Source organism: Pleuronectes platessa, chromosome 3, assembly GCF_947347685.1.
Source record: "Pleuronectes platessa chromosome 3, fPlePla1.1, whole genome shotgun sequence".
In the NCBI taxonomy this organism is placed as follows: Eukaryota; Metazoa; Chordata; class Actinopteri; order Pleuronectiformes; family Pleuronectidae; genus Pleuronectes; species Pleuronectes platessa.
In genome coordinates this window covers 23550506-23576544 of record NC_070628.1, presented here as the reverse complement: position 1 = coordinate 23576544, position 26039 = coordinate 23550506, and the positions used below count along the sequence as shown (strand labels likewise).

At 42.0% G+C, this 26039-nt stretch overlaps 2 protein-coding genes across 2 annotated transcripts in view; one reads left to right on the top strand and one right to left on the bottom strand.

The window, feature by feature from the left end:
- lrpap1 (low density lipoprotein receptor-related protein associated protein 1) overlaps window positions 1-2114 on the top strand; it is a 12570-nt gene extending 10456 nt beyond the window's left edge. The window contains exon 8 of the mRNA XM_053418658.1: window positions 1136-2114. Coding sequence (XP_053274633.1) covers window positions 1136-1204 — 69 coding nt within the window. The 3' untranslated portion in view covers window positions 1205-2114. The remainder of the gene's footprint in view (window positions 1-1135) is intronic.
- dok7b (docking protein 7b) lies at window positions 1158-26039 on the bottom strand. The gene is made up of 13 exons (XM_053418208.1): window positions 25986-26039; window positions 25832-25877; window positions 24386-24468; window positions 23263-23413; window positions 21124-21324; window positions 14392-14511; window positions 11268-11372; window positions 9851-10755; window positions 5821-5886; window positions 5592-5628; window positions 4447-4539; window positions 4097-4294; window positions 1158-3401 (listed from the first exon to the last, which is right to left on the bottom strand). Exons 1-13 carry the CDS (start codon window positions 26037-26039, stop codon window positions 3253-3255), a joined length of 2208 nt encoding a protein of 735 aa, XP_053274183.1. The 3' UTR covers window positions 1158-3252.

Genomic DNA, 26039 nt, shown 5'->3' with positions numbered 1-26039 from the left:
TTCCTCCAATCACCACACAGCTACTGAAGACGGTATAAAGTCATATGTTGCAAAATGGGAAGAGGAGAAAACTGCACTTTAGTGGAGGACGAAGGTTTACAAGACTTCTTATTGTTATGGTTGTAGAACGGTAGGACTCATAAACAATGTGTTAATAAACAGTAGGTCGTTGGATAATGTTGAAAAGCTCCTAAAAGAAACGCTTCGCTCGAATCTCACACAAAGAAAAATCCTTTTATAAATACTGTCCATTAATGTTTAAAGCAGTGGTGGAACCAGAAATATTTACTATAGTACAATGACGTATTCTGTGGGAAAGTTGTGATTGATAAATACGGATGCTTTTTCATGTGACCAGAGGTAAATGCTAAATAAATATTAGTTCCGTCGGTCATCTTTATGTCAAGACCTTCAAAGAGGTGTTTGTATTGATTTACTATATTTACAGTAGTAATACTACAATCATGTGGACTAGCATTAAAAAGGAAAATATTACAGTAAAACTAGTGGTTTAACTAACAAGATGAATCTCCAGCTCAGAATATCTCTATTAACTCCAGATATCTGTCTGTCTGTGTGTGGCTCAAATATCTCCAGGACCAGGAGTGTCAAATTTGCTACTATTTAGACAGAAGGTACCTTAAATATTAAAAAAACTTTGAATAAACAGACGACCAGCGCTCTGTAGCGGTGGCTGGGACTCATCAGTGTAAGGGATCTTGCCAAACATGACAACATTGCGTTCACGCCAATGGCAACTGAGAAGTGAGCTTCCTGAGCCCCTCGAGCTTCACTGAACTTTGAAGACACAGGTGAACTGCTCTCTGTGCAGCTGCAGTTTTGAATTGCCTTGGCTGAATTACTGCAGGTCACTTTTACAATTTCAGAAAGAAAGCAACAACCAGCAATAACACAGTCCAAACAAACAGCCCATTAGGTTTAGAATGGACACTGTGTTTGTTAGTGTCCCTTCCGAGGGATTTTTAGAAAGTATATTTTGCACAAATAGCATATAGGATCCTGAGTATCAGATTAACAGGAACGTGTTTGTATTTAAATTTGTGTGTGGTAGTGGTTACTTGTATTGACATAAGCCACTTCGCCACTGACTGTACATTCTTTGTCTTGCTTTCAGATGAAGAAACACATGCAGGATTTGTCCAACAAGATCTCTCGTCAGGGACTCGAGCACAATGAGCTCTGAGCGGCTCAGATCAAGGTCATTATGTCGGTGAAGGTCGACTGAACTGAAATAATCTCCTCTGTAACCACACACACAACGTATGCCACATTCCCCACATTCCCTTTCATCCACTGTACAAAGAATCTGTTTTAACATTGAAGGTTTTCTACTTTTCTAGTGTTCTTAGGTGTTGATTTCACAAATGTCTGCATTAATGAATTTGTTTGTACATACTGTGCTTATGGGAGATTTCTTGTTAATCAGCTGGACTTATTGTGAGAACTACCAGGTCAGGTTTTCAGACGGGGTCTACATGAATTAAAAATTACTCTGCAGCGAATGACAGGATGGTTTGGAAGAAATGTGAGCTTGTAGTACAAAAACTGAAGATTTAGCTTCACTCCAACAGAACCAAATGTAGTGTGGGTGGTTGTTGTTAAGGGCCAGACAGCAGCGGTTGATCAGACTTATCCAGATGATGTATCGAAGATGGTTCAGGTCTTGGGGGGCGGCCATCCACCTGCATCAGAAGACATATTGGCACATCGATGCCCAGACAATTTATTTACACCCCCCTGTCCTCAGCTCTGCAAGTAATAACTGCTCCATCACATAAGCTGTTCCTACTGTAGTGACTCGTGCTTCATTCTGCTGAAATACTGTGACAATGCTGTTATTGTCCGATCGATATCAAATGGAGGATGCTTTGCGAATTCGGGTAAGAAACACTGAAACCTGAAAATGTAACAGCAATCTTTAATGTTCAGTAAGATACATGTGCCAACAACATACAAATAATAATAATTACAAAATATAGTTCAGTATCATTCATATAGTCTTTGACTAAATAAAAGCAGCTACTATTTACAAAAGTTCTTCTTGTAATGACATTGACAGACTGTGGTTTGAAATAAAACAAAAAATGCCTCTTCCCACGTGTTCTTTCTCCTCACCTCCTCCTCAGAGACGCTGGTGAGGAACTGCCACCATAAATATGAATTACCCTCAAATATTGGACTATCTGTCCTGATGATATCAAGAGGGAGGTGAGAAATTGGAGCACACACACTGCGTTTTTCCATTCATCAATTCTTGCCCTCTTATGGACCAGAAGCAGTTACATTGATTACAGGGATGAATAATGTTACTTGCTGGCTGATTACTCAGTCATGTCCTGCTTGGGCCACATGGGCCTGGATTAATGCAATTTGCACCCGAGATATAACTCAAAGCTGCTTATTTCAATCGAATGCTTCTAAGCTTTTATGATGAATGATTGCCGAGCTTGCTGGGACTCTGAGCAGCTGATTTGCAGGTGTCAGTGTGATGGGAAGAAGGGCTTGATCTCATTGCGGGATCTAAACCGGTGATAAATAGTATGAAATCAAGCAATGGCAGTAGCTAACCCTCCATGAGAGAGGACACAACAAATACAGCCAGCCCCCAATCAACGAGAACTATCCAGAATAAGAATTTCCAACAGATGTCACCAGCGTCTCACTTCTGTAATATCGGTCGTAAACAGTCATTTGCGGTGTCATGTTCATTGTATATTGATCGGCAGTCATCCTGAGAGAATCTTAAAAGAGGTGCAAAAAAGTTCCTCAACAGTTGCCACAGTGTGCTTAAGTGCCATGCAGCCAACGAAAAAGTTCTAGGTTAAAAAGGAAACAAATTCAAATCTATAAGTGAGGAGAAATTACAGAATATAAACAAAACACATCCATGTGGCAACTGCATACAAAACTATCCAGACATGTCCTCTTTTTTCTTTATACTGGAATGGATTGTTTGCGGGAATATAACTGTACACTGGTACAACTCTGTGTGTGTGTGTGTGTGTGTGTGTGTGTGTGTGTGTGTGTGTGTGTGTGTGTGTGTGTGTGTGTGTGTGTGTGTGTGTGTGTGTGTGTGTGTGTGTGTGTGTGTGTGTGTGTGTGTGTGTGTGTGTGTGTGTGTGTGTGTGTGTGTGTTTTTAAGTGTGATGATCAGCTGCATTTGAGCATGAAGCTTATTCAGAGAGATAGAGAGAGTCAGTAATGAAAAGTTTTTTTTAAAGTGTCATCAACTCAGTCATTGCACTCAGCGCGGTGGCCTCGCCGCCGGTTCTCCTGCTGAGTCAGTGTGTCCTTGTTGTCCTGGTCGGGCTCCGCCCCCACTCGCTGAGCCGTTCCCATGGCAGCGATGTCGAGGTGGGCGTACCTGAGGGAGCCCTCTTCTGGACGGCAGAGAAGAAGAAACTTATTTCATATGTTTCTGCCGTTTGACACATGCTCTTTAACCTAACAGGAAACACATGCTATCTAATATATTGTTCACTTACTGATACCATTTAATAAGAGACATTTTCCAACCTGATGGTGTGGTCCATTTATCTTTCAAGCATTCATCTTTGATTTAAAGAATCTGTAAATTGCTTTAAGCTAGGGTGTTAACTCTAATTTAAAAATCCTTACCTGAGAAGTGGTAATATGTTTAAACGGCTATAAATTCTGTGTCACTATATTAAATTGCTTCATTTTCACCACCAGAAAATGTCTTCATTATGCCACATCAATCAGTAGTAAGTAGCGATAAAAAATAAATTCACGTCTGTTTCCTATGAATAAATTTCCTCTCCTTGTTCATTAAGTGTCTGTATTGGTTCTATCTAGCTGCTGCAAAAAAACATTTTCATTTCCACACTTGTTTTTTATAAAGCTCATAAAAGAGATGGATGTCAGCGGGGGAATAAGCACCTGTCACTGCATCCTATCAAGAAAACCAACTGTGAATATATAAATGTTTTTTCCTCTTTCGTGAAGTCGTGTCTTTGTCTTGTGGTGGTGGGGGGGGGACGGACAGAGAATAAAGAAGCACCAAATCTAAAAACCTCACTTCAGGCTCTGGACCAGTAGAGGTGCGGAGAGTTACCTTTGACACCACGGTGCAGACTGGAGACCGGAGCTGAGCTGGACTCCTGCAAGTCCAGCTCACTGTGCAGCAGCTCTCTGGTGGTTTTAGCCAGCAGGAGACTAATGGGGATGTTGACATAGTTAATCGTCCTGTCAATGTTGAGCCCAGCATCCAGGGTCCCAGACGGAGAAGCTCCACAGGGAGACCGGAACATACCTGAAGTAAAAAATCCCCAAAAGAGCTGTTGATGTGGCAGCCTGGATGATCCTGAGCCAGCACTGTGAAGTCTCAAACTGGATTATGACACTGCCCCTCTTTTACATAAAACCATTATGCCAATGAACTCATCAGTAATGTAATTCTCTTACCACAGGCTGAGGCTAGAGGTGGGGGGGCAGAGGGGTTCTTCAGAGCCAGGTCCGCCCTGTCGTCACGTTCCTCTCTCACGTAGAGATGAGCATCTGACAACAGGTTTTATTTAGCACATTAGCATTTGACACCTTCACTTTGTGACAGTCACACAGAGAGTGACAGAATAACTCAAGTGTAGTGAAATAACTGTCAACACTGCATTACAAGGAAGTTCTTCAGTAAAAGTCACATTTAAAGGGGAATTTCTGTATTTTTCAAGCTGGGTTTTGTAAATGTGGGTGTGTAAGTGTCCTGTAGATCATGTTTGAACACAGCAGCAGTGGCTACAATGTAATCCTATGTGGCAACTGCAACAGCACACGACATGTCCACTTAAAGGGCTCGTTTCACAAATTTGTAGGGATGGCCATCACAGTCCAATCATTTATCAATATTGTCCACATCAGAAAAACCTTTCCACCTTAATAGTGTCTCTCTGTAAAATCCAAATTCCTCTCTCTCATTCTCTCACTCTCTTTCTCACTCATGTTTACACTTTAATCTTCCGACAACAACCCAAGTCTCACGGGAGTTGAGAATGAGACTTGTCGTTGAGCAAGAAATGTAGCCAGACTCTTAGTCATGGCCCAGCATAACAATACATCCAAACATCCCTTTACGAGGTCGTTTCTTGGACTGTCAAAGTTGCCCCATAAGATTTGAATATCTGCCACCAAATCAGAGCTGCTGAAGGAGATGATCTACTGGGATGAGAACCATTCATTCATTTATTCCCATTTAAGTTAACGGGTAAGTAAATATTCTCAGCAAATATGTTCGTAAATGAGAGGATCTGTTCAAGTCTCAAACTTTCATCTTGAACCATCATCAGAATCAGGATTGAGAACATTCAGTCTCTTTTTTTCAAAACCTTGTTTTACATGTGTTATAAATCAGTGGATCTTCTAGCCATGAAGACAGCACAGAATATTTGAACTATATTATACTGTCGGACCACTTAATTTATAACAAGTGGTCGTATTTTATACCGGATATAAAACATTCATGTTAAAGTAACAAAACTGTCAGATATAGAGGAGTAGAAGGTATCGACTTCTTAGTGAAACATAGTGGAGTAGAAAGTGAAAATATACAAACCCACCTGCAGGTGAGACGACTGATGGTGCTGGGTTGGCAGCCTTGAAAATGGATGACAACAAAGTAAGATTTTATCTCTTCTCCTCTATAGAATTAGTTTGAAACTTGTACAGCTTATTACTTTCTTTTTTTATGTGTTTCTTATGAGGTCAACTTTTCATTTGTAAGAGGATGACAGCACTAATGGTCTTTCTTTTATGGCTCGAGCCAAGACAGGCAGATTAAAATCTCACCTGGGTCAAGCATCTATTCCTCGCTGAGCGCCACTGCTCCGGTGTAATGTAGTTGTCTGCACTGCACTGTACGTGGGAGACAAGAGAGGTTAACGTCAAGGAAGGACTAATGGCTTTCCATACTGGTGAGAAATGTTAAAGGGCGAGGGGGAGGAGGTCTGAGCCGCTGTGCGTAGAGAGGCTGCTTATAGAGGGATTGATGAGGGGCAGGAAGGAAGGGATGGCAAGGGCGTGAGGTGAAGAGGAGAGGCTGATGTACAGCCGAGAGGCCGGGATGACATCTTAAGAGGTGGTAGACTGGAGACAGAGGGCTGGCGGCCTCAAACGTGAAAAATCTCCCCGACAGGTTGTCCCTATTTACCACTGTCTCCAGCACACAGCGGTTATTAACGCGGCCGGCTGCCGCTTCAGGATTATTATCTGTCATACACTCTGTTTCAGTGCGACTCAAGGAACCAGGCATTGTCTCATTATGCTGATGAATAAAGAAGCTCATTTGTGTTTCGTACAACAGGACTCTGCTTTCTGAGGGTTTCATCACTATTCATTAACTTTCTCGCTCCCCTTTTGCTCTTTCTGTCTCGCCAACTTACACAAAAACACACAGACACGCACACACGTAGACACACACTCCCACACAAGCTGTCAGAAATCACAAGACACACTGCCTCCTCTCCTGCTCTGATGATTTATTGCTTGCTACACGGGGGGGGGGGGGGGGGGGGGACGACACGTTGCACAACCCATCATAAAATTAATTAAACACAATGTGGTGAAATCTCCTCTGAGAGCTTCTGAGGTTTCAGACCAAAGTATCTAAGGGAAAACAACGACTCCAGACAAGCTTTTAAATTGAAAACCAAACCTCTTTTTGTTTATCATAACTATTGTTCTCCTCTATTAGTGGTTCTGGGGCAAAGTGGCTCTCCCTCAATGTGAGAGGGAACTTAAGTTGGGATCCTTGAGACCGGGACATTTGTTCCTGGCCTATTACTTGCTCTCTTCTAGAGGACAGTCTAATCACATGTTGTATACCAGGTTATTAACCCTAACCCTCCAAAGACGGACGTGTACAGAAATCAGACTTGTCTGGGCTTTGAAGTAGACTTTGGACTATTATTCTCTTTTCTTCTTCTTTTCAGGGTACAAGCCAAAAGTCATGCGATATGCAAGCTTGCATATAATTGTGCAAATATGGAAAATAAGAGTAGAGCAGGTGCATTTCTTACTTTTTACTTCAACATACATGCACCAGTTTTCAAACCTGGAATACAAACTGATGCACTGGGGCAAACAGTGGCAAATTTAAGACCCTGAAAATGTTTTGGAGAAACACTGTCCAAAGAATGTTGCCTTGTGTTGTTTTATTATGTCTGGAGTCTCAGTCATCAATTACTTCAATTGTATCAGATTCAGCTGCTGCAAAGTACAGCTGTGACTCCAGAGGTGTTTCGTGGACTCACCCACTCCTCCATCAGCATGGTGGTAAATAGATAATGGGTGACATTTTACATTTCTAGGTGAACTATCCCTTTAAGTAGCAGGGCTCATTTGTCATGATTTGTGTTACTGATGAACCTCAGTTTATTCACAGAACATTGATTTGTACAGAGAAGTCCTTGTATTTGCTTGTTTTTCCGCTTCTGTGGAAAAGCCTGCTCAGCATTTTACACTTTTTTTAAGTGCAGCACGAGTCTTTAAGGCAACGACTGCTGTAAATCACAATTACAAAGGCAGCACCCAAGTGAGTCTTTAGATTCAATAGCAAGAAGCAGTGTGTATGTGAAGAGGCCAGATAAGTGCTTTTTGAGCTGCTGGTGCATCAAAAGCAAACACAGCAAAAGTATATAACTCAGCAAGGCCAAAAGTTAAAGCCACTTCATAGACCGAATAGAAGAAAAGTCTATCAAAAAGTAGATCCTCACAGGGACTGACTGAAAGACTCTACTATACAATTTAATGCAATTCACAAAGAAAAAAGCTACGGCCTCAGAAACTACAATTAAAGTAGAGCTAGTTATCAAAAAAAAATAAAACATGTTACAAACTCTAAAATTATACTTGCTGTTGTGTTAGAAGGTATATCTTATATATTGTCCAAATTGTGTACAGTATGTTGAAACACATCAATGTTTTTATAATTTCTTTAAATTGTCAACTGCTTTCAGTTTTGATTAATCCTCTGTTTTATTATACATCGTTATTTTCCGTGAAGCTTCCTTTGTATGTGGAATATAGGGGCTAAAATGTTGAGCTGTTTTTCCCATGTGATGCATTAGAGACTCTTCTATATGATGTCGCTATAGACTTTAGGATCTCCTTTTGTCATGTTCCCTGATGAAGGTCTCTTTAAGAACATTTAACAAACTAGAATTGATCCCTGTGAGGTATAAACCAACTGACAGCATGAACACCTCGGATAAAAGCCACCAGCAGGAAGTCTGCTAATGCCCAAAGCTAAGATCTGACTTGGAACGTGTAAAGTCTGCAACATGTTCGACACATTAAAGGTGTGAGCAACCTGAAAAACACATGGTAGGCCCAAAACAACATGGCGGCAATCTGTGAGGGCCATGCTGAAAGAGATGAGTCTGACATTTAGAGAGGCCAATGGAGGGAGATGGTCTGTTTTTTCCCTAAAGGGACAAAGAGGATTAAGATAAGATTATTATGTCATGCCCCGCCTAGCTACAGAACTTCTCCGTTAAGTCGTTTTTGCATAATCCTGCTAAATAACTGACAAAAAAAACTAAAAAATAATTTAATGTAAAAGTGTAGAAGCTCGTGGGGACCTCTGTACCCAAGAAAGACAGAGGTCTTACTCACAGATTATAGAATACACAGTCTCACTGAGGCCCATTGACTCTAAAGAAGTAAAATGTCTTTGACAGCAGGAGATAACTCTGTTCAGCGATATCACTTGTTCTAACGCTTCCTGTTTCTTCTTCAACATGATCCAAACCCCAAATCTACTGAGGAGTTCATCCTGGATAATCAGCACATGAACATTTACATAAGTATCTCTTTCTAAGCACAATAATAAATAATATCCCACTGTGGGCTTAATAAATGCAAGCAGACACATTAAAGAGAGATTAGCACCAGTGGAAACCACCTAAGAGTTGCAAGAAGTGATTAGTGTGATGATTTGATCGCCCTTTGTTTTATTGATGCAAATATTGCCATGGAAATGTGAAGTCAGAGGATTTCTCTTCAGCGCTGAGCTTCAATTACATGATCTATTTCATAAATCATAAATACAATGGAAAATGTGTTTTTTACTTAATCACAATGTAATTAACCAAATCTCCTCGGGGCGTATCAGATTAATAGAGGACTCAGAAGACACTATATACATGTGGCGGTGCTCTCTCTGATGTGCTGCTCTACTTAGCTGCTGCTTCACAACAAAGAGCGAGCAGATCACCCAGATTTTAGAATCACTTCACTGGCCCACTGTAAACTTAAGAACTGATTTTAAGATACTCCAGATAACCTTTAAGGCCTGATCTGGACTCACACCCAAGCTCATCGTTGATCCTCTGACACCACACATGCGCGGCTGCAACCTATGGTCCTCATCCTCAGATTTGGTAGTCAATCTAAAATGAGGACCAAGAGGGCTCTCTTTGGGCGCCCACACTATGAAACAATTATAGCTCTTGAAATGATAATTATCCATTATCCATAATGCTTATCCTTTGAGGGGTCGGGGGGAAGCTGGAGCCAATGTCAGCTGACATCAGGCTACAGGCGAGATAAACTCTGGTCGCTAGCTAATCACTGGGGCCAGCATACAGAGACAAACAACCCCCCTTAAAACCATATTTTCTAAATGAGGTTTTACTGAGCTTGTAGTCTGAACTTGTGATGGGCTCCATATGGAGAGGACTATTGATTATAGTCAATCAATAGTTCCTACCGTATTTGCTGTATAAATACAACTTATTATTATTATATGTTATTATTGTGGTCGGTCGACTGTTTGCGTGATTTATTGATGAACTGAAATAATGTGACATGGCATTACCTGTGTTTCCTCACAAAGCAGGCCTCCGACTGTGAACAGGGGTCTGTGTGTGGACCTGCCCGCACTGTCCACAGAGGGCGCCCTCTCACTGCCCCAGGAGTGTGGGTGCTGCAGCGCGGCCTGACTCTGAGGCCTTGAGCTCGGTCCTGAGATGTTGTTGCCACTCATCCCCTGACTTCCCCCTCTATCTCCACCGCTCCTGCTGTCCCTGCCCAGCTCAGGTGGGGCTCCCTGGGCTGGGGTTTCCCTCAGGTGCAGGTTGTGGAGGAGACTCCTGGGGGTGTCGTACCGCTGTCGGAGCAGGCCGGGGATCTGGTAGTCCTCACTGTGCCTACTAGATGCACGTGAGCTAGACCTGGAGGGGAAAGAGCAGGAGGAGCAGGGGCAGTTAGCAGCACTGTGGTCGGGGATGAGTGTGGACTGAAAAGGTGAAGAAGGAGGTTGAGGAGAGGGGGGAGGAGCAGAAGGAGGTGAAGATGTAGCAGGTTGGCTAGCCACAGAGTCAATCTCCTCCCCTCCTCCTTGACTGGCCGCGTCCAGACTCCCCGTGCACGAGGAGCAGCTCCCTGAGTAAGACGACTGACTGCCCGTCCCTGTCCCAATGCCACTGTCCAATGAGCTCTGCCGCCCGCTGTCATGGAGACCACGAGGATGGAGCTGGGCGGAGGAGGGGCGAGTCCCAGTGCCTCCCATCACAGCAGCGTAAAGCCGATCATCTGCACTGGCCAGCGCTTTCACGGTGGAGGAGCTTGACACGGTCTCGGTGGACAGGTGCAGTCTCGCTAACGGCTCCACCCAGAATGAAAGTCTGCTCCCGTAGCTGGTGTCTGATTGGCTGGAGGAGGAGCTGGAGATGCTGCTGTGGTCGTCCCCGGCAACAGATGTGCTGCAGCTGTATGTTGAGGCTGAAGAGTGCGAGAAACTTTTATTTTATGAGACACACACACATTGAATAAACTGACCAGAATGCTAAACAGCTGTAAAAATTCAATAACATTCTATTAGTGTTATATAAATCATGTTATTAATTTGGCTCTGGATGTAAAGATGTATTTACCCTGTCAAATTACTTTTTAATTAATTGTTTTCCTTTTCTACAGTTCAGGTCCTATTCAGGTGTTTAGATGCAGTGAAGACATAAAGTTATATATTTTCCAAACTCTCTGGGCTCCAGACGTAGTCACTGACCTCTGACTCCACACGTCTTTCTTATATACTCATATTATTAGCACACAAACCAGTGATTAAGGCTTTGTGTGAACAGAATATTAAATAATGATTAATAGAAAAGTGTGTCAACATATGAGGGCCCAGAGACGTGGCCCAGGTTAATGAGAGAGTTCATACAGTGTATCATGCTGGTCAGTCACATAAACTGTGAGGTGAAGCTCAGAGAATAGTGTACCTGTGCTGCTGCTGCTGCTGGCCAGGCTGCACTGAGACAACATGCTGAGTCTTTTCTCCAGGTCTGACGTCTGCTGGCTGATACGTTCCTCTGCTGAACCTGGATCTGCACTCAGATCTGCTGAGCACACACGCGACACACAGCACACGCACAGACACACAAAGAGCACAACGCTGTTATAAGAGCGTCAAAGTCTCAGAGGCATTACAACACAAGTTCTGCGCAAAAATGTTTTACCTAAATCCTTCGGAAACGGTATCTTTGTCATTATTAAACTCTATTCTCTACTTTTTGAGGTGCTACATTAAAAAAACATTTACCTTGTACCATTTTACATGAAGTACGCTTAATACTAAAGCTCCAGTGTTATGTGACTGACTTTCATTTCACATTTTACCCTGGGCATGGGCTTAATACCTAACCCTATTGAACACAAAGACCTTTACTATAATAACAGTTACAATGGCAAATACTAAAAGCCCTATTAGTTATAAGCCATTGTTTATCTAGAGGTTATCTGATGCTTCTGATGAGCTGTGTGTATGAAATAGTCAAATCTGTATACTATAAACTGATGAATATAATCAAAGAAAACTGATTATTAGAGCCAAATTGAAGGGAGAAAATCCTTAAGATTAAGAGATTTGGAGAAATTGTAATATTACGAGAACAAAGTTGTAATTTAATGAGAAAAAGTCATATTTTTAACAACAGACGTTTGAATTTAACGAAAAAATCCTCAAATAAAATAAACTGATAAGGAATCAGCAGCAAGGACAACCCAGTTTCACTCCTTCTGGGTCCCAATCATGAACCAATCACATGAAACAAAAAAAAACGATGAAATATCTTTTAATATAACACAGATTAATATGACACATACCCTTAAATTATAACTTTATTCTTGAAAATATTATTATTGTAATATTATAAATTTATTCTTGAAATCTCAAGACCCCCCCCCCCCCCTAAAAAAAGACAAGAATGAATGTGTGGTAGGATGTCTTTACATAAAAAAACATGTCACGTCACCAGGCCTGGAAACAGTTTAGTGTGTAAGTACAAATGTAAACATCAGAAGTTATAGGAGCGTCTTTAAGTCGTCTGCCTCGTGTGTGAATGTGTCATCAACTGTTTCACCAGCTTGTAAATTGAACATCTCCCACAGGAGATTACAGGCTCTCAACTGTCGGTTGGAAAATCAATTTAGTGTAAAATCCAGCCAATTACACACTTGAAGCTGTGCTATATAGTTTAGAGGCGGCTGAGTGTTAGGGGGGAGGCATGGCTTCCATGGTGTGTATTTGCTATGTGAGCACATCGCAGTAGGTCAGGGTGTTTGTGTGTATAGGTGTCAACAATCTACCCTCTTGGATTTCTGCCTCTGCATCGCAGCAGCTAATGCTATTATGCAGATGCCAAGTTTCTTCACTATGCTATTCGAGGTGTCAGCTAACATTTGCTAACGTTGCTAGTCCACACTAATTATAGCTGCTTCACAGGGCGGGGTATAGGCAGGGGCAGTGGGCCCCAGAGCAGAGTGACGCAGGTCGGCTGACGGTAGAAGAAATGAGGCAGAGGAGCCGAAGTTTTCATTTTCAGCCTGGATGCGTTGTTGGTAAGTCCAGTGGTTCTCAAACTTTTGAACTTAAGGACCCCTTACCTGACACTAATTACATCACTGATTCCCAGACAGGGAGCGTATGAGATTCACAACCAACATAATTACATTGTGTCAATGTGTTACTTGATGGATGTTATCATAATGAGCAATAAATGAATATCCTTTTTGTTCTCAGATGCACATGGACACACAAAGGTGATGTAACACACATTCCACCGTCTCACAGTTGTTCACCTCCACCAACCCATCAAGTGTACATCCTAACTCATATGTAATGAAGAGGGAATTTAGCCATATGAGTTATGGCCAAACGTGTTTTGTCAAGTCACAGTGACCTTTGACCTGCGATCACCAAACTCTAAATATTTCATCTTTGAGTCCAAGTGAGCATTTGTGTTAAATCTGAAATTCCTTCCTGCCTCTCATAACATTGAGTTCACGCGGATGGCCTGGACGGACAGAGGAATGGAGGTACAAGGCATCATGCTTACAGAAACGTATTTCCTTTGACCAGGTTGTCAGTGCTACAGAGTGATAAACTACATTTGCAGTTAGATCTCCATGATACATACACAATGTGTTTTAGAGAGTAAAAGGGAATGTAAACAACTCTTTTCCTAGTTTCCAAAAAAGCCCCAAGGGGCACCTTTAAGTTACACTCAATCTTAAGGAAATCTAGTCTTGTTCCACGACTGCACCCACTCAGTGTTTAGGGAAAGAGAGTAAGTTGGAGAAGAAGGGTTTGAGATGATTTTGACCCTCTGCATTACAGAAGAGCAGCGGACATCTCCCTGACTATAGCAGGACAAAAATAACACCTGACAGGAAAGTCCAGACCAATCAGTGGGATGGAAATGAAGTGGAAACTGGGTCCAGAACAAAAATAGTGAGATAAAATAAAAGCTTAATAAGATAACTGACTCTGAAGTGATAGGTTTGTCTATAAGATGACCTGTAATGTTCATATCTTACCATTCTTAACCACATAAACTAAAAACAGATCCTGAGGAATATGAATGTATACAGTTAACGCACATTCCCAGTGTGCTTGTGTCTGTGTCTATTCGAAGGCATCATAGAGTTGTCAGATCCTTGGTATGCGCCCTGGGTAACTTTTCTCTTTCCAACTGTCACCAAACCATCTGTCTCCATATTTGTGGTCTCAGGAATGCCTGTGAAATTAGCAGTATGTTACAATAGCGCAAGGGTCACACACAAAGGCTCGACCCCTTGACCCACACGGTGACTCTCGGGGCTTTAAGCATGTGCTGTTTCCGCTAGCATGGCGCCTGACACGAATGCTGAACATGCACACTAAACAGGTAGTAAACCTTTATCATGGAAGTCCCCAACTCACACACCAATGGGACTGATCATTTCAGTTCACAACAACTGCTATGGTCGTAGCTTACTCCTGTGTATATGTATTATTGGCAAAGTCAACCGATTCTGTTAACAATTTGTGTGTATGCCTGCAGGAGTGTGTGTGTGTGTGTGTGTGTGTGTGTTCACCTGGCAGAGAAGGTCGGAGGCCGTGCGGGGCCCTGCTGGGGGTGACACCCCTGACGATGCAGTCAAACAGGAAACTGATCTGCTCTCCTTCTGAACAGGACAAGAAGAAAACCCCCGCCCCTGAAAGGTGGACATGGAGAGAGAAAAACACTGTTAAGATGAACACAGAGATAAATAAAGTAGTGTGAAAATATATCAGTTAAGCTCAGTTAAAATCAGCTAAAAAACATCTAATCGTAACATAAAGTAAACAGTGTGTCTGGTGGCAGAGGTAAGGCAAATCTGTAGTAGATGATGAAATATGGAGTAAAGGAAAATGTTGGCGTAAGGTCAAACAATATTCATCGAGGCGCTGAAGGCTCTGAAGTCTGCTGGAGAGGGGAGGATGTTCTTTGAGTCAGCAGCAACCTTTTCTTCTAAAGGTTACATAAGACATCTATCAATTCACCACCCTCTCGCCTATTAAGCCCACACAGAGGTAGGTGCTGTGAAAACACAAGACCAGCAAAAACAAAATGAATGAAACATCAAAATGTCACATAATGGAGACATTGAAAAGAGAGCCACGATGTAAGGCCTTACTCAGGGCTTTGGTGAAATCAACTTTGGTTTTCTGGAACTGGGTTAGCTGATAATAACAGAGCAAAACAGCTGAGGAGCAGAAAAGCCGTTCGCTGGGAAATGTAAGTAACAAGTTTAAAGTTTTATTGAAGCACTGAACCCCAGAGCTCCTCCACAGTTTCCCAGAGGAGGTGTATGTGAGGACGAAAACATCTCCACCTGGCCTCCTGGTGTAAATCCAGAGGAGTGGATGGACTCACTAGGAGATGATGATGCTTCTAACACGACGGACACAAAAAATGAAAAGAAAAAGAGAACAAACGATCTCCAGGGGAAAAAACTGAGCCACACACGTTCAACACATCAACAAAGATATCAAGAGAGTTTGTAGTGATAAGTGTCGATGTGTTGCAGACAGACACATGTTATCTCTGCAGAAGAATGAAGACCCTACGTTCTGCCTCTGCCGTCTGCACCGCCCCATCAGTGGATATTACATCGATTCCATTTAACATTTTTTATTTCCTCCTCGAACTAAGTGCGTATTCAGGGCTTTTTGCTTTCGAGCATTATTAGTTGTTTAAGCTGAATAATCGTACAGAGGTCTGGCTTGAATCATCACTGAGCTTCAATGTAATGGAAATTTGCTTATCAGTTCAGGTCCTTATAGTTGTGTTTTTGGTCTCCACCAACTCCTGAGGCAAAAGGCTTTCCACTGTTATCTTCAAACAGAGCTGATGATGCAATGGGAGCAGTGATAGAGAACTAAAACAAAGTTAAGTCATGGGCCTGAAAACTAAGAAACCAGCGGAAAGATGCTAAAAAGTAGAACTAAGGAGAACTGCAGAGTTGCGTGATAATTTACTGTGGGTTCATCACCACCACCACTATCACCGTTTCACATCACATAGTCATTTAATCTGTGTTTGAATCAGCGTTAAAGTCTACCAGAAATGTTTTTGAGCATGAATGATCAAAGCGGTTTTTTTACGTATAACGCGTAAGATCTGCACTTTTCTCAGAAACAGAAGTGAGATCAGGACTGTTGGTCTTGCTCTTTACTTTTTATCTAGTGTTAACTAACGTCATCAGAGGTCTTGTGAAGGTTTTTCTTAGCCTTTATGGGGCACTGTCAGACTGACCTTATAAAAAAAATGAGGTATGTTCTGGCATTATAAAAATCTCCCAGAAGCCTCTGTCATACTGCTTTTTCATTTGTTATGAACACCATGGGGGACTTGATTGGCCTCATTTATTTCTCACAAATATGGTGCAGACAGATCTTATTTTCTTAACCATTGAAGCTGTGGGGCATTGTATTGACGATAGAAAAAACTGCTTTTTTATGTCAGATTACACCTTACGTTCTAATTTAAATTGCTTAGGCCTGGCGCACAGTGGAGGATTTTCAACTGTTAACCGAATTTAAAAACATTGGAGACCACCGACAAAGTGGATGATTGAAGTGATTTTTCATATTATAAATATCAGAACGCACACACTTGACGATTTTTGCAAGAACATAAGACTACACACTTGCTGTTTGTCTGAAAAGATTTCAAAGTAGTGATTCCAGAGACTTGGAATGGAACAGAAGCTCCGACACACTGGTAGCATTCAGATTATCTTGTGCTCCCCTCCCACTTGGGCAGATTATCGGCCCCTGACTGGCTTCAATCGGGAATGCCCCTGCGATGTTGGAAGAGGTGAATTGGGTGTAAAATCCAATCCTATGGTGTCCACCAGTCCTTAATAAGAGTGAACAGGTAACAACGGAATAAAATTCTTAACAACATTCTGCACATATAATCGATGACATGTATGGAGGTAATGAATCAAAGTTGGGTGGATATCTATTCTGTCTTTAAGGTCAGAGACATTTTAACCTCCTGTGAAATATTCACACCTCAACGCCATTTGAAAGTTGCTGAGTTTGCATTTTACTTTGTACCGACAGAGAATCTGGATAAAATGAAATGTTGCACAACATGACACACGTATCAGCATAGTAAAAAAGCATCCACAAGAAACTGTCAAACAGAGCTGTGTACCACGATATGAGCTGTGTGTGTGTGCATTCATGCTCCTAGTGGGTCATTGAAAGTTTGCTGACATGGCGTGTCAGCTTAAAATTGCTCTTATCTCGATCACAAGGCACTGACAGCCTTCTAAACTCTGTAGAGGATCATTTATTACTGTGTCTGCAGTGTGTGTGTGTGTGTGTGTGTGTGTGTGTGTGTGTGTGTGTGTGTGTGTGTGTGTCCAACACGTGTGGACCTGATGAAACCAGAAGATATCCGACCAGCTTAGACACAGGCTCAGCTCCAAGCATCGATAGCAGAAGCTGGTGGCATCATTATCACGTCGAATGACAGCTGGAGCCCTGATATCACTGACTATAGGATGTCGTACATGTTCTCATCACAACCTGCAGCCAGACACTCTGTCGTGCAGCTGACTCTCACAGTGCAGCTGCAGCAGAGAGCAGTGCATCAGTGAAGGGTGAGAGGTTTTTCCATGGCAGCGTTACATGACCCATAGGTCTTCTCTCTCCAATTTAGTCAAACAAAAGGTCCTTGAGGGAAATTAGGGAGCTGAGCGGGTGTTTTACAAAGTTCAAAGCTCTACTATTATAATTATCCTGCACCGAGCATTTGCACATCTTGCTCTGTGCATGGTCCGACACTCTGCTACACACAGGCTCTGCCGGTTTGTACTTCTCAAGCTTGTTAACACATGAGTGCTATTAGAGAGCTCCTTGTGCTCTGGGTAGCAGACACATTTCCTTTGCTGGGGTTTGTTCACTATAAACACATCAGTGTGTGGGTTCCTATGTATTCTAATGAGTTATGGGACCCTGGTCACCTTCAAGAAACCAGCAAGCAGCTGCATGAAGACAGTCACAGTTTTACTGTCACATTCATCTGAGTAACATGACTCATCAAAAGAAAAAATGATTTGAGCTGACCGATAAATCAATCAATAGAAAATGAAAATGAATCTGCAACAATGTCATGACTTTTCATCTGGAACTAAATATTTCTGCAACATATGTGATATTATATATTCAGACTTTTAAAAATTAAAAAACGATAACATCACTGCAGCCCCAAATAATTATCAGGATTATATAAGAGTTGCAGGATTAATGTCCATTAGTATTTGGCTGACCAGAAAAAGCCATAACGACCTTTAATCATCGCATTAATTCAGCAGCATCTCTTTTCAAAATTGATGTTTTAACTCATATGAGGAGAAGCACTTGTGTATCTGTTCACACTTATAATGGCTCTGTTGACCTGACGATGAGCCAGTATGCATAATAAAATACCTAAATGGAAAGTAGCCATTACTAAAGCTATTATTGACTAGTACTTTTCCTTCTTGCAAATATAAAAATGTTAGCTGCCCATTGTAAAAAAAACTGCCAAACTAAAAGTTCCTACGCTTGAATGAGTTTCACTAGTGTTGTTGTTGGCTTCTGGAGCAGCCGACAGCAGCACTCGGGGCTGATGATTGAGATGACAGGGGTTGGCCCTGTGGTAAAACCAAATCAGTGCCAACAGGCAAATGAGTAGGTGTGTGTTCAAGTAATGGCTGATAGAAAAATCTAACTGAACCCTGAACGGACAACTTTGTTTGTTGTTGCTCAACAGAAAGTATGCAGCGGGTGGAGCTCTCCGTAAAATGACAGCTTGTTGGTGTCATGTCTCATACGTGTTCAACAAATACAAATAAACATGTAGAAATGTAAACTCACACTCTGCTCTACCTTGCACTCATGCAAGGAATGTAACGTTCCGATGTGACTCTGGCATCTCTCTTTCTGTCACTCTCCGTTTCACGCAGCCATGCCAAGAGGGCCTCGCTGCACCGCCCCTGTGGCCGCTGGCTAATTTGCAGACAAGGTGAGTGAGTAGACTGCAATTGGCCGCGTAGCCGACAGCTACTTTATGATTGGCTGGGGGGCCACTACAGGGGGGAGGCTGGTATTTATAGATGCGGCTCACCGGAACAGTGAAACCAGAGCCTCTGGACTTCATGGCTATTCCTGTCGGAGCCATGTGTCTGTTTGCACACACATACACACACACACAGGAACTCATAAACTTTCTCTGAACACTGCTACATCTCTTTAAAAAAGAAAATTGTGAGGATGTAGTATAGTATGACATATATTATGTACTAGGAGAACTGACACAGCATATTCCCCATGTCCCTTTAAACCACAGCTACAGCTGCTGTGGGCAGGTTAGTTATTAAATTCCCCCTAAAATACAAACAATGTCCCATTCAACACTATTTTGGTTGTCCTTGTTGTACACACAAACATCCACGCACACACCCACACACACCAAATCATAAACTGCGGCTCATTCTTTACATTCATGTCCGCATCAGCTGGACATTCAGAAGATACCTAAACCCTGGCACACACACACACACACCGGCACACACACACACACACACGCACGCACACACACACATACACCGGCACACACACACACACACACGCACGCACACACACACACACACGCACACGCACAAACACACACAGTATTATTTGGTGGGCAGACGTACAGGGTTCATACATAGAAAGTTGTCTCTAACATGGATAAAGTTACTGTACAAACACCTGCAATAAATCACTAATGATCTGCCATTAATCTTCTCATGTCCCCTGAGATTAAACCTCCCGCAGCTACAACAGTACACATCGTATATAATAATAATAAACCAGTCACAAGGACCAAACCGGTACTTTTACTTCATTACTTTAAATACATTTTGCTGACCCTAAACAAGCCTCTGGACATTATGGACGATGCAGACCACCCCCTGCACAGCAAACTCACCGACCAGGACTAGATTCAATGGCAGACTGCTGTCTCGTTCCAGCTCAACAGACAGACTGAGGAGGTCTTTCATCCCCCAATCGACTGTACAACTCCTCTTAACCGTGCTGCCAGACTGTCACCATTACTGCCTGTTTATCTCTATTTAATTTTATATTTTGTATATCTCTAGTCTTACATTTGAAGCTTTACTCTTGCACTGTTTTCACTTTTTAAATACACTTACATCTGCTGTACTATATCTTAAAACTCTACTGCACAACGTTGAACAGCTTCAGTTATTTATCTTTAAATCTGTTTTTATTTAATTTAATATGTTTAATTTATATTTGGCTTCAATACTCTGCCTCTGTTACTTGTGTCTTTCAATCACCTTATAGTTCATATCTGTATTGTCAATATCTCCTATAACACATACTTCTTTTCAGTGTCAGCTTTAAATTAGTTCTGTTATTAGTTATCTCACTGCAGTGAACTTATTCTTGACTCATTTTGACCTTTTATTTTTCTAATGCTCTTGTGTTTGACTATATATATATTGTGTTTCTCTATAGCTCTTACTTAAGTAAAGAATCTGAATGCTTCTTCCACCAGTGTTGAAAAGTGGCCTTCAGACGACTTTGCTGCAGTGCCTGTGTATCGTATGGGTCAAGTTTCTGGACCAGTGAGTTCTGAGTACTTCATCCTCAGTTAGTTTTACAATGAACCTCAGTCTCTGATGGTTGGTTGTATTCTCATGGATTACTTGTCCCTTTTGTTGTGTCCTTCAACCTGCAGCTGCTACTTGAGTTACCTAGTTTCCTATAACCTAGAGAGGATGTATGATGATATCTGTAACCTTCCATTCATACGGGAAACAAGCATCTGATTCTTCATTGAGTAAGAAAATGGTTTAAAAATACTGAGACCAACATTTTTGTGTTCCTCTTTCAAAATTCACTGATCTGTGTGCTTCCCTTTTCAAGATGAGTACAACAGTATAATGACTGAATGAATGAATGAACGTATAGAGACAAATTGTGTTTGTTAAGAGATTTGACCAACAATGCTAACTCTGATGCCCTGGGTAAATATTGAGAGCCAGTTCAAAGAAGCTCCTTGAATTTGAACAATTTACGTCAAACTACGAGACTTCAGACAATAAACCACAAAACAACCCAAATAGAACAACAACAACAAAACAGTCAGGACTGCCAGGTACTGCACATATTGTCATCATTCAGCTGCTTTTGTTAAATTGTTACCTTTATGTCTTCAGACTGTTTATTTAACGTCACACAGTAAGAAAATAAAAATGAATCCATCGGTTACTCACAGTATCCACAGCGAGTCCCCCCCTCAAACACGAAGCCATTAGACACAGCACCATAGCGACGCAACGCCGACAACTTCCAGTGGCCAATGACGGCAGGAGGGAGACCCCTAGTGAGGACCAATAGGTTGTTGCACAGGTGAAGGGCGGCGGGGCCACTTTCCAGTTTGGTACCCGGTTCGACGTTGACACTGAATCTGTGGACTGCATAGAGAGAGAGAGAGATGGGAATAAGTTTATGTGTGTGTGTGTGTGTGTGTGTGTGTGTGTGTGTGTGCGTGTGTGTCTTGAAGAAAACTCAAATATCTTTGATCATGAAGCACATCAATCACACAACAAATGTCATGTTGTATGTAACAACACATCAGGTGTGGTCAGGTTAACAATAATTATCATCATTTTTATTTTGGATGGATGGATGATGGGATGGAGGGAGGGATGTGACGTCAATGTTTTGAATAGTTCAGCGTAAACTTGGAAGTATGATCCTGTGGGTTTCAAATTGCAATGTAATATATCCAATGTATTGTGGATTAAATTTAAACAGGCACCAGAAAGAACTGTTATTGTTATTAAACTGACTAAATGCTCTCTCTGCCATTAAACCTTGTGTGATATTCACAGAGATGCAGAAACAGAACGTTATACAATTAAGAGAAAGGATGGAGCCTTGAATATAAAGATGATTTTTGGAGGAGGGAGAAGAATCAGGTGTTCAGAACGTTGTTTAGAAATATAAGTACTGACATTAATGTCGGAAAACAAATACCACAATAAACAAGGTCCTTATTATTATGGTACAATATTTTCATTAATTCTTTAAAATCTTGCATCAGAGTCTTGGAAAACTTCAGTTAAACCTCACAATCTGTATCAGGGCAACTCCATCTTAGTTCAAATATATGAATGTGAGTCAGTGTGTGTTGTTGTTTCGTATGACCTCATATGTTCTCCTGTTTCCCTCGGATCACCTCTTGCCACTGACATAAAGGTTGTGACGTGGAGACAGCAGATTGAGCAGATAGAGAGACAAGGAGCAGAGACAGATTGAATCTGTGTCTTTTCTCTGATCACCAGCAGTGACCTTCACTGGCTCCTCCATCAGCTTCACACGCGTCAGAGGACGATCAACAAGCCAATCACAGAACAAAGCATTTGTGATAATTTACCTGATCACTTAAAGGCGTTGCTGTTGTAAAGGATGTTTAATCAACAAAGAACTGACATTATCACGTTCTAGTCACAGTTTATAGCTGGGAAAGTAATAATCTACTGTAACAAGAGCATCATATCCGCTGATCACAGGGGAAGAGATGCTTATCTGTTGATTAATAACACATGAGTCCATTAAATCTGCAGCGCGAGCTGAGAATTGTCGATTCTTCAGACTCAGGCTCTGCTCTGCACTTGGATTTAGATTTAGAAGTGTTCTAAAGTATAATCCAATCAACACCCTCTTCTCATTCACAACCACTTTAAACAAAGCTAATGGGCGCTGTCAGAAATTACAGATCTCATATTACAGACCACCCTGAGGAGGGGGACCGATGTCATGGTAGGGTCTAAAACACAAGACATATTTGATTGTATTAGATTTGCCCTTGATTAGATTAATATTTAAAATATTAAATTTGATTCAATCATTCCATCAATGAAAGGACCCTCAGGTTGCAGGTCCTGCTGCTGCTGGTATGTTGTTATCTGGGATCCCTGATGACACATTCTGCAGACACACACACACTAATCTGAAATTAAATTCAAATTAAATTGTTCCTCCTTCAAAGAGGTTACATTTGTTCGTAAGTCTGATATTTAGCAGGGTTACACAAAACTACATGACAGAAGGTGGAAGGACACATCATAGATCAGGGAAGAACACATGGCGCTGTTTTCAAAATTTTCGTAGATTTCTCAAAAAAGAATTCGTGGATCTTAATGACATGAATCAGACATGTTAAGGGGACTGATATTTATCTTGGTGCAGATCCAAATAAAAATCCAGATGAATTTAAATGGGCCTTGGTGTAGGTATGCACTTCAATAAGTACCATTCTAGTGAACCAGCTCTCAAATCCTTTGCACATCACATCCTTGGAACAGCTACTCAGCTTTGCAGCATCCACACAGTATCACAGCACTGACCTTCTCCCAGGCTGTAGCGGACATGGGCGTCCCAGGCCAGCAGGGCCTCTTTGCTGTTGAAGCCCAGGACCAGCGCCTTCGCCAGGCAGAGGATGGTGAGAGTGTAGGTCACGCCGTCATAGCCGGGTCCCGGCTCTACAGCGCAGATCCCCTGAAGGAGCAGATTTAGATTTTTTTACCAAAAACATCTTATCATTCTAAATTGAGGTTGGGCAGATTTGACCCACACTAAATTGAAGCGTCTGGATACTTTTCCAGCCGCCGGAAGCGACAAACAGAAAGTGAAAGACAACAACACATGGTTTTCTCAGATATCAGAGAGTGAGCTCTGTGGGAAGGAGGTCGGACTCGTGAAGGTTTCAGCAGCTCTTGTTTCTCTCTGGTTGCTTTGGGCTCTTTGGTCTGACGCAGTTCAGGGCTGTAGGATCATAAACACTCTTATGTTTGAGCAGCCATTAAATATGTTTCTTTATTCCCTCCCCGTTAGACATTTTGAACTTGTGACTCAGGGGAAGATCAAGGGGTGGGGCCAGGGGGAAATCGGACTGGCCCCTGAAGTCCCCCTGTTCACGTCACTTACTTACAATGCAAACAATAAATATGACAATTTGTTTAGAATTCTGGTTTTCTGAGCATTTTTTAAAAACACAATGTGTTTGAACAAGGAACAATTTTCTGAATATATTCAATGATAAGTGTTTTTGAATCAGAGATTTAGAGCTCACAGTGCACAAGGAATGACTTTAATGTGCACCTTACTGACTCAGGAATAGTGTGTGGGTGTTGGACATATGATTGGCCCCTTTGTTTAAATTGTGGGCCCTGATTTGGAAAAATCTTAGATCTACCACTCTTATGACCATGAGCCCTTTTCTTCTTTGTTCGTTTAGAACTGTTCACAGTCTCACATATCAAAGTCTGGTTAGAAGAGCTACTTCACACTGCAGCTGACAAATGTTGCTGCTTGGCAATTAGCCTGATACCACCCACCTTATGTCCCTCTCCATGTGGCAGGGACATTAGTAGGACGCCTGAGGTGTAGCATGAGACACAGCACCATGACAGAGCTGGGGAAAAAAACCTGAGCAAGAGTGAGCCTTTGGTGTGCTGCAGCTGAACATACCTCCAGCGTTACATTGAGCCTCTCCTTGTGGCCACTGCCCTTCCGCTTCTTCTTCTCCTTATACACGAGCAGCGACAGACAGTCTGAGACAGACAAACACACAAGCACTGAGCTGTCAAAACTGACAGGCTTAGAGGTCCATTTTGTGATTAATAGGAGAATGTGGAATAACAAGTGTCACTTTTTGTTGGTAATCCTTCCTGTGTGGTTGCCAGCGTTTATGGCACAGCTGTCATAATAACAAACCCTATAACAATGATCCACTGGCACAGCTGATGATGAAAGTCAAGCCGCAAATACACACACACACACACACACACACACACACACACACACACACACACACACACACACACACACACACACACACACACACACACACACACACACCTTTAACCCCACTCCATGGCTCCATGACTTCAGAGGATATTAAGTTGACTTAATATCCCTAAACCCTAACCCTGGAAACTTTCATATCTTAACCATACTACTTCAACCCTAACCCTAACCCTATCCCTAACCCCTAGCCTCAAAATAAAACCTTAACTAAACACTTACCCTAAACCTAACCTACAACTAAACCTAAACCTAAACCTAAACCTAACACTAACCTTAAGTTAAACCTAGCCTCAACCTTAATCTAAACCTAGCGCCTAACCTAACCCTTACCCTAACCTAACCCTTACCCTAACTTAAACCTAAATCGAAACCTAAACGTAAATTTAACCTGAAAATATGTCTTCAAATTAAATGATTTACATTATGCGGACTTGATCTAAATAGATTTGGGTCTCCAGAAGATGAGTAATACCTGGGCACACACACAAACACACTAGAATACTTTACATTATTCCCATCACACTTGGCAGTTTCTCCAAGGACACACACAGCAGCAGTCGCCAACAGCATGAGCCATATGTCCATGTATTCTGAGACTCATTCCTCACATCACAGCATCTCAAGTGAAACTCAATTCAGATTTAGAGACCGGCAGTTCTCTTACTCTGCAAAGCTTGTTTATTGAAGGGAACTTTATCAAACTCCGACAGTGTCACAGTTTATGATCTTAGTTGGAGGGCTTTCAAATAATTAACCTTCAACCAGGGTGGCACTGACAACCCCTGATGATTTAACACCCAGACTCTTAATTTGAAAGGGAACAACAGACACGTTTTGTCCGCAGCCTTTAAAGGTGATTCTGAACTCAACTTTGTTTTCATTCATTCAATCGATCCGTTCAGCTGTGGTATTGCGGAAAGTGTGTTGGCGCTATTACGCGCTCGCGTGGAGCACAGCCAAGAACTCAATTGACACTTTGTAATTAGACATTAACGTTGACCGACACAAATGAATGAATCCATGTTTGCACCGCTGAAGAGAGGAATATACACAACATGCACGATAAGAACGGATCATAAAGAGAAAGGAGAGGTTCGGCACGTATACCTGCGACCGGAGAGGGCTTCCGAAGCACGACCCAGCGAGTCTTCCACTGTGGACAAGTTCAGGGGAAACAATAAATCACATGGTTCCCCCGGACAGACTGTGAAGTGGAACATGTTTTCAAGTTTAGAACAACACACAACGTGCTGGAATTCACCTTTTTCCCATCTCTAAACTTGACTTGTCCCTCCGCGACAACTGTATCCGTCAT